General features: G+C 32.5%; 1 protein-coding gene across 1 annotated transcript in view; it reads left to right on the forward strand.

Moving 5' to 3' along the window:
• Window positions 1-10,000, forward strand: part of LOC137642246 (ionotropic receptor 93a-like) — a 115,002-nt gene that overhangs the window by 46,510 nt on the left and 58,492 nt on the right. The window contains exons 8-9 of the mRNA XM_068374776.1: window positions 726-818; window positions 3,796-3,870. Coding sequence (XP_068230877.1) covers window positions 726-818; window positions 3,796-3,870 — 168 coding nt within the window. The remainder of the gene's footprint in view (window positions 1-725; window positions 819-3,795; window positions 3,871-10,000) is intronic.

The raw sequence follows: 10,000 nt of genomic DNA on the forward strand, positions 1-10,000 counted from the left end.
TGAGATTTGAGTATTCATTAAATAACACCGATAATCAAATATTTCTTTTCAATAACGTTTTGTCTTTTAAAATAGTAAAAGAGAGTAAAATTTAATAACTATAATTAAGGAAAAATAACCTTTTTCCTTATCTCTTAGAATAACAAGAATTGAACGAGCAGGGATATGAGTTGTCCAGAACAAAGGCGTACTGTTATGAGCAAAGAAATGCTTAATTTAATGTGTAGATATTGTAAACGTTATGCCCCTTTGTTTGCAACATCAATGTAAGCTCGCGCAATTGTTTTGTTTGCATCAGTATGTTTAAATTCTACTGGTCACGCTTTCTACTGCCATGTATATAATGGCCACAAAGACATATGAGCTTCTCCATTTTATAATATATATAAACTGCTTTCTACTTCTGGCTAGTACAGTGATAACGCGTTCGTCTAGCATTCGCTTGGCAGCAGATCGATCCTAGTCCTGGACCGCAAGTCTAAGTTGTTTACTGGGGAGATAGCTGCTGTGGTTCGACTTGCTCAGATGATACTGGAACTGAAACTAGAAACCTTTAAACTTTAACCTTTACTCTAACCCTTGATTTGTTATAGGAAGTGAATAAAGCAATAATTTTCCTTTCCAGGTAGGACTCCAACCCGGGCTGGTTACTTTACTATCTAAGTTTAGCTGATTTCACGACTTAAGTACTATAGTTTTTAATTATATTTTTCTAACTTTTACAGGATGGATTTGAATGCTACATGAAGCTCATGGTCAAGCAGTACGGCGAGGAGCTCTCAGCTGCTCTTCAAAAGGAGCTCGACCTGTATTTCCAGGTACGTAAATGTGTAAAGTCTATTTACGAGTTGGCGTGTAGGATGGGTAGTTAACTTCACGGTTATATAAGACATTCTTCTTCAATTAACGTGTTTTTTTCACATTTTGTATGGGGTAAGCACGGGTGACTTCTTTTGAAGGAATTTCTTTTGGCGTTTGGGGTAAACCGTAGTCCCGATCGGCTGCCCTGTCTGACATCGCTTAGACCCCGGTAGTGTATGTTCATATATTGTACTGGTCACCAGCGTCCTTCTTCCCAGCAGCGAGGAGCCCTGGCATGATTAGGTCGACAGTTCGATATGTATTGGAGAATATTTGGAAGGTAGTATTTAGGTCTATTATGTACAGTTAATTGGACTTTTGGCTAATAATTAACGTCAATAAAAGACCAAAGAGTGTGATACACTTACTCTAATTATTAACTGATGAATCTGATTTTCTAAAAATCATGCATCATTATTAGGTAAACGTTCTCTAATAAACAAGGTAGGATAATAATTTGTCGGAGCCATACCTGTCTTGAAGGCGACGGATTCGTTCATCGTCTTCATGGCATTACTGCTGACTTCGATGTCTAAAGCTGGAATCACACTAGGCTTCTTTTTTCGCTAGCGGGAAGCAGCGAGCACGTACTGCATGACTTCGGATGTAAGCAAACAAGATGGCTGCTGCAAATAGGGCGCACTCTTGCTTCGTAATCTTGGGTTCAACAAGCCTCAAGAGATAATAAAAATTTGCTTTGTTCATCCTGTGGTAGTTATAGACTTCTTCAATTCACGTAATATTCCGAGAATACATTAATGCAACCGTCAGAAAATTTCTGGGCGCCATGATGTTAGCTGATCGGTTTTGTTTAAACTTTATCCTATTTGCTCCTCGAACCGTGAGATCGTAGTGTGACGCTACAACACTTTCGCTCACGGCCATCGACTGGAGGTTGTCTAAAACCTCGAGCAAGAAATGATTAGAGTGATTCCAGCATTAAATGTAAAAATCTCACTTATCTATGGCTACTTGTATCCCATGTAGCAATGTAAAGGAAGGGATTCTATGAGTGATGTTCCAGTGATTCTCATAAATGAATGTGCTGTCATTGGGCAATACTTCAGTGACGATTCTTATCCTTCACCTTAACTGTCCTTGTTCCAAATTCCAGTTTAATACATTGGCTGAATAATGCAGTCAAGGTCAGACAGAAGGCCAAGGGTAAGAAGAAACACATGAAGTACTTTTGATTTCGAATTAAAAGAAAATTATACATATCAAGGATTAAATTATGCTGTTGCTTCCATTAATTATAACGGTAAGATACTGAATAATTGTGGTTTACAGCGGGTAACTCAGTGTTACCAACCACAGGATTTTTTTTTCAAGTAACATTTTAGTTGGCAACCCTGCGCGAAACTACTAGGGATACAAGGTCACTGTTGCATTCTTGAATAGTACATCAAGTGTACTCAGTAGTTATAATCATCAGCGCGTTAGATTCATCCATCCCATCTTTGGTAATAGGTATGTTTATGTGTGGAGTTTAAATCATAGACAATATATGTTACGTAGAAATAAAAACGAACTAAGCTGGAGTGGATATTTACTTCCGCCCACGAAGTTGGAAGGAGGTTATGTTTTCGCCCCTGTTTGTGTGTGTGTTTGTTTGTTTGTGAACAGCTTCCTGACCACAATTTTAATCGTAGAGTAATGAAACTAGCGTGGATGAACTGTTATGTGAAAAGCTGGAAATTATTAAATTTTGGAAGGTCAAGGTCAAAGGTCAAGGTCACGGTCAAGTAATATGTCCCATTCACGTAATCAGCCTTGGACATCATTGTAACAAAGACTTCAAAATAAGTTCATATTTTAGTGTATGAAAATCCACGCCAATTATTACACGTCAACATCGAGCAAAAGGTGGAGAAATAAGATGCCACGGCGGAGGTCTGCGCTCTACTGAGTGCCCCTTTATTTATTTCTGGGATACTACAGATTTACTCAGAACTTCAGTCATTTTTCTAATCCATTCAAACTACAAGTACGGCCAGACATCTAAACTTGTGTGGTGTCATAATTCAGGCGATGTAGAAAGTTAGACCTTTTATTGCATTCCTTAGCTCTTGGTATGAATTAAGTAACGAGCATTACATTACTTTTTCATCGTTAATGAGGTTTTGCACAGAACAAAGAAGGAGCTGGTATACTTCAGTTTATATTTAAGAAATATATTTAATTTGGCTTTCGTAATTATGACACAGGATCGTATAGATTTTGTTTTATAAGTTTCCTCAAATTAGAATTTTATAATGTTTTTTTTTTGTCTTTATGTGAAGTGGGTGTTATCATACACTGTTAAAAACATAATTTTAAAAGGAAATTCTACTTAAAAATATACTGTTCATAGCCGTATTTCAGTAAATACAGGCGACCGTAATTTCTACCCTACTTTGTTATTATCTTTTACCAGTTGGTGACCGTAATATCGCTCGTTTACGTCAATGTATCCGTTTTTGAAGTGGCAAATGCCTGCCAACATTCATTACAGAATTTTTAGATTTTTTTTTTCTGCGAATTTTTAACAGTATGGTCAAATAGGCTACAATACATTTCCTGTATTTTCATAGTTAACAAAATTCTAAATGGTCAGTTATATTGTTAAACAATATATTTTTTAACATTTGACATTTTCTCACATATTCGTGTCTAACCTTTGTTGGGAAATTTGACTGACTGAGGATAAAGTTGATAATAAACGATTCTTGATTATTATTACTTGTGTATCCCGATTAGAAAAAAAAAATCATTCAAGACACTATACCCAACCATTTCGCTTTGACATGACGCCCCGCCAATTTACATTGGTACGTTCAATTTCAGATCGATCATTTCTGTAGATTTGATTGTGTATCCTGTAATCTGTGTTTCCTTAGAGAGCTATGGCGAGCATATTCTAATGTTCTGTGTTTTCTGTTCCCCTTCTTATAGGTTTCCGAGGAAGAATGGGAAGAAGTAAAGCCATCGCCAGCGCAGAGAGCGAGTACGATTGTAATGATGATGAAAGTAAGTATAATGATATTGTTGATTATTGTCTGAGGATAATTGCACAATTAACGTCTACACAATAATTGGGTTAATTTGAATAAATCGGCATACATACCTTTATACAGATACATATATGCTAGGGAAGATAAGAAGCATGGCAAAATTTGTATTTTCATTGTAAATAAGATGAGCATTTCATTTTAATGAGAATAAGACTACTACAACGCAAAAGAACAATGAAGATATATGCTAAAGAAAACGTAAATAATAAACTATAAGATTCTTGATAAACGGCATATATATACAGTATATATGTATATATACCTATATACATATATACAGTAAATACATATTATATACACATATATGTATTTGTATATATATTATCTGTGCATATACAGTATGTACATCTGCATATATTATATACAAACCTATATGTAAAGTGTATATACAATGTATACACACACACACACACACATATATATATATATATATATATATATATATATATATATATGTATATATATGAATATATATATACATTTATGTATATATATGCATATATATATGTATATATATATATATATATGTGTGTGTGTGTGTGTGAGTGTGTGTATGAGTGTGTATGTGCGTAAATGACGGACTTTGAATGCGAATATTGTCATAGAAATGGGAGCGCTGTGAATTGATATTAAAGATACTCAGTGATAAAAGTAGTCGACAAACAAATACCAATGGGTAAACGCTAAAACTGACGACAAAGTGAGTGATGTCAATCACTTAGTAAGCGAGTCAATAAAAGCATATGTTTTATTAATCTATGTTGAGTGGGGAGAGAGGTTGCATGGATGTCTATAAGGAAGAGGGGTTGCAATATGCTGATTGATTGATTGATTGACTGATTGATTGATTTAAAGTTTTCTGGCATCCTGACATGCAATATGCTGAAAGATATTTTATTGATCTTATTACTCTAATATTTTAAATAATTGTCAAAAGAAATTAAGACAAGAAGGTCATACGAGTTTCGTTTTAAAAATTTTCGCTGGATTGAACCTGAAGAAAAATCTAAAAATCGCTGAGATAGCATATCTTTATAGTTTATATAAGAAAAATCTATTATAATGTTGTTACTGTTCTTAAAACATTTCGTATTAATTGTTTATCACTTCTGTAGTTTATTCATTTTTTTATCTCCTTTCCTCACTTGGCTATTTTTCCTTGTCGAAGCCTTTTGGCTTATAGCATCCTGCTTTTCTAACTAGGGTTGTAGTTTATATAATAATAATAATAATAATAATAATAATAATAATAATAATAATAATAATAATAATAATAACATACAGCGAGGAAAGTGATGGATTCCTACAGAGGTTGGATGTAACTCGGAACCCCACACTATAAACCACCAGTCTCTGGAGACTGTGATTCACACATACAAAGAAAAGAAAAGAAAAATAAATAAAGGGAATTGATAAATAGTTCAATAAAATATATTATGGAATAGAGTTCCACTGATGAAGATTCTTGCTGATGCAGAAATTATGCGCACGAACATACTGTATTCTTGCATGTATGTGTATGTTTTATACATAAGAAGACATGGTATTGTTAATACAAAAATACGGTAGGTAAAACCTACCTATAGATTTATTCATGATTTGTAATGGTCTGTGTTTCAAATCAAAAGTTACTTAAGAAATAAATCCGTCAGCTGTCCTAGAAATTTCCTTCAGAAATAAATCTTTCTTCTAAAGACGAGATAAATGTTTGCGAGATGTATTAAATAATGTTAAATTGTATTAGCGTGACATATGTAATTTTTATTTTGAATATTTATGGGTCAAATTCAGCAATTACCAGTAAGCATCACACACATAACGATTCAAGTGCCTAGCTTGTTTGCACAAAAATGTGTAAAACACAATGTTATAACGACAGATGAAATCCCATACCACGGAAGATTATGAAAAATGCTTTTCGTCCTTAAGTCTTGGGTTCAATTCTTATTTAGATATTTGCCAAACATTATCATCAAAAACTATATGTATTTGAGAAACGGTTTTCGATGGTTAACAAAGGGTTTCCTACATATCTTCCCTATAATAAAGTGAAAGTTTCTGACTATATATATATATATATATATATATATATATATATATATATATATATATATATATATATATAAACATATATATATATATATATATATATATATATATATATATATATATATATATCTATTCATATATATATACAGTATATATATATATTTATATATATATATATATAAGAGGATATACAGTATATATATATATATATATATATATATATATATATATATATATATTTATATATATATATATATATATATATATATATATATATATATATATGAGGTTATACAGTATATATATATATATATATATATATATATATATATATATATATATATATATGGGGAAGAGGAGTAGTCATATCCTGGTGAGAGGAAGTACCCCGAGAAATATACTCGGGAATCCCACTCTCCCACAAATTGCCGAACTAGCGAGTTGTAGTTAGGAAACGGGGAAGGGGTGGGAAGGGTTGAATGTGTGTGTGTGTGTGTGTGTGTGTGTGTGTGTGTGTATGTGTGTTTGTACATTATCTATCTAAATATTTAGACGTCCTTTTTGACGGCTTGGATACAATAGTAAATGATATCATAGATAATTGAAATTGCTCTTAATATCGAATAGTAATACATGAAGAGTCTTTGTTGTTGTCCAATAAAAGAAAAGTAGTACTTTCTTTATTGACAGTTATTGATCGCCAGGATTAGAGGCCATTTTTGTTGATTGTCTTTTGTTGTCAAGTATGTTTTATGGATGCACATTACTGAGCGTCATAAATCTGTTGAGTGATCAGAAACTTAAGATAAAATAACCCTCGCTCTCTCTTTCTGCCATTTATGTATGTATGTATGTATGTATGTATGTATGTGCATACATGCGAGAATGCATGGTCATGAGTGTTTATATCTATCTACATATTTATCGACCTATCCATATGTGTATATATAAATACATATACATGTAAATATACGTTATATATATAAATATGAATATATGTATATATAAATATATATATATATATATATATATATATATATATATATATATATATATATATATGTATATATATATATGTGTATATATATATACATATATGTGTATATATATATATATATATATATATATATATATATATATATATATATATATAAGTATAACTGTGTGAGCGTGTGTAAAATGCGTGCGTGTCTATTTATCTATCTATTTATATACACATACATGTATAAATAGATACAAGTTTATGTGAGTGTGTGTATATATATATATATATATATATATATATATATATATATATATATATATATATATATATATATGTATATATATATATATATATATATATATATATATATATATATATATATATATACATATATATATGTATATATATATATACAGTATATATATATATATATATATATATATATATATATATATATATATATATATATATATATATATATATATATATATATATATATATACTATTCAAAAGTGTAGGCCAAACAAAAGAAAGAAAGAATATTCAATTAAATCCACTGCCTATATCAACCTTCACCTCAAAACAGATGTGTAAACAATATAAATACAGTCTATAGTCTTTGAGGTTAATAATCAAGAACATAAACATCGCCAACCAGCGTAAACCTCGCATTTGTTTACAAATAATAAAACAAAGTAAACTATACAAGTAATCATCCGTCTTCTTTGATCGAGGTGTTTATACAGATATGTCGGTCAGGGCCACACCCGTTTTCGGCCTTAGGTTTAATACAAAAGACCATTTCTGACTGGTGAACGCCAGACTGGGGTTCGAGTCGCGCTCAAACTCGTTAGTTTTTTTGGTCGCTGCAACCTCACCTTCCTTGTGAGCTAAGGATAGGGGGTTTGGGGGAGCCTACAGGTCTATTTGCTGAGTCATCAGCATCCATTGCCTGGCCCTCTTTGGTCTTAGCTTGGGTGGAAAGGGGGCTTAGGCGCTGATCATATGTAATATGGTTAGTCTTTGGAGCATTATCGTGCTTGATAGGGCAATGTCGCTGTCCCTTGCCTCTGCCATTCATGAGCTGCCTTTAAACCTTTAAATTATTCAAAGGTTAAGGACCAAATAACTTATCGACAAGACAGGAGATTTTGTTCATCCAATTTTTTTCACTTTTATTGCTTTTAAAGTAATTTCTTTTTAGGTTATTTATCAATGATTGCAACGCACATTCTGCTATATAATAAATGTATGAATGAGAGAGAGAGAGAGAGAGAGAGAGAGAGAGAGAGAGAGAGAGAGAGAGAGAGAGAGAGAGAGAGAGAGAATTTAATTCCAATAATGAAAATACAAAAAAATTCTGCAGATATTCGTGTAAAGCAGAATACCTGTCCACTACCATTTAAAAAAATAAAATCGATATATCTTTGTCATAAATATTATCAAATTTTGCCATCCATTGCAAGACGCAGAAAAAAATCACTGGTAATAACAATTCTTCTCATAGTAAAACATAAGTTTTCAATTTATCAGTCGTAAATTTATCTCTTTCAAATATTGTTAGAAAAGGCTACATATCATGGCACGGTTCGTTGTTAAAAAACCACCACGGATCCTCGTAAAAAAAAAAAAAAAAAAAAAAAAAAAAAAAAAAAAAAAAAAAAACCATGAAGCGCTTATTAATGCAATAACCAATAGAGCTGAAAGAATAATGAAGACATTTGGCTATCGGGAAGCAGGGAATGGAGGTGGCAAGAAATGATGAACATGAAACTTGTTTGGAATTGCGTGCAGTGGACGGGCTCTGAGCCAATTCTTATGCATTTTGAAGATGGGCATCTTAATACTGACACCTTTCTCTTATGTGTATTACCTGTAGACTCTCTCTCTCTCTCTCTCTCTCTCTCTCTCTCTCTCTCTCTCTCTCTCTCTCTCTCTCTCTCTCTCACAAGCTATACTTATATTACGTGCAGATCAACAAACTTATTTGCGTAATGAACTCAATTTATGTCTCTCTCTCTCTCTCTCTCTCTCTCTCTCTCTCTCTCTCTCTCTCTCTCTCTCTCTCAAGCTATACTTATATTACGTGCAGATCAACAAACTTATTTGCGTAATGAACTCAATTTATGTCTCTCTCTCTCTCTCTCTCTCTCTCTCTCTCTCTCTCTCTCTCTCTCTCTCTCTCTCTCTCTCTCTCTCTCTCTCTCCCTCTCTCTCAAGCTATACTTATATTACGTGCAGATCAACAAACTTATTTGCATAATGAACTCAATTAATCTCTCTCTCTCTCTCTCTCTCTCTCTCTCTCTCTCTCTCTCTCTCTCTCTCTCAAGCTATACTTATATTACATGCAGGTCAACAAACTTATTTGCATAATGAACTCAATTAATCTCTCTCTCTCTCTCTCTCTCTCTCTCTCTCTCTCTCTCTCTCTCTCTCTCTCTCTCTCTCTCTCTTTTATTCTCTTTTGCCATTCCCCATTATATCAAAAGATTAGAAACACAGATCAATTGCAAAGTCATATTATGGCCAGAGAAAATAATGGCGAGAAAAGATTGAGAAAGACTCATTGTCTTTGTGAGTTTTAACTTTTCAAACAAAATCAAGTAATTAAATAATCCTAATCCTATTTATAACAAATATATAAATTACCTTAAACCTAACCTTCCCATCGTTTACTATGTTAGAAGTAATTTAGAAGCACTGTCTATTAAGTTACGGTCCACTGAGCTCCTAAAACGCATGCACAAATCATAATTATTGACTTTGAATATAACATCTTAATAGGATATGCACAAAATACTGTTACTGGTCATGCATAGAATCCTATGAGGGAAACCCAAGCCCCCTTGGAGAGGTCAGTAATAGCTTTTGATTATATTGTGGTTCACTTGTCATTTAAGGATAATTTAGATCTCATTATGCATATTTAGATGGTTGGTAACAAACTCGCATGTACCTGCTCATTAGGTGCTAGATTATTCCACCTATTTTTAATTAAGTTTCCTTGAAGAGTATTATGGCCCTTATTTGAATTCTAAACTCAAGTAAT

This window comes from Palaemon carinicauda, chromosome 6 (assembly GCF_036898095.1).
Source record: "Palaemon carinicauda isolate YSFRI2023 chromosome 6, ASM3689809v2, whole genome shotgun sequence".
NCBI classification, from domain to species: domain Eukaryota; kingdom Metazoa; phylum Arthropoda; class Malacostraca; order Decapoda; family Palaemonidae; genus Palaemon; species Palaemon carinicauda.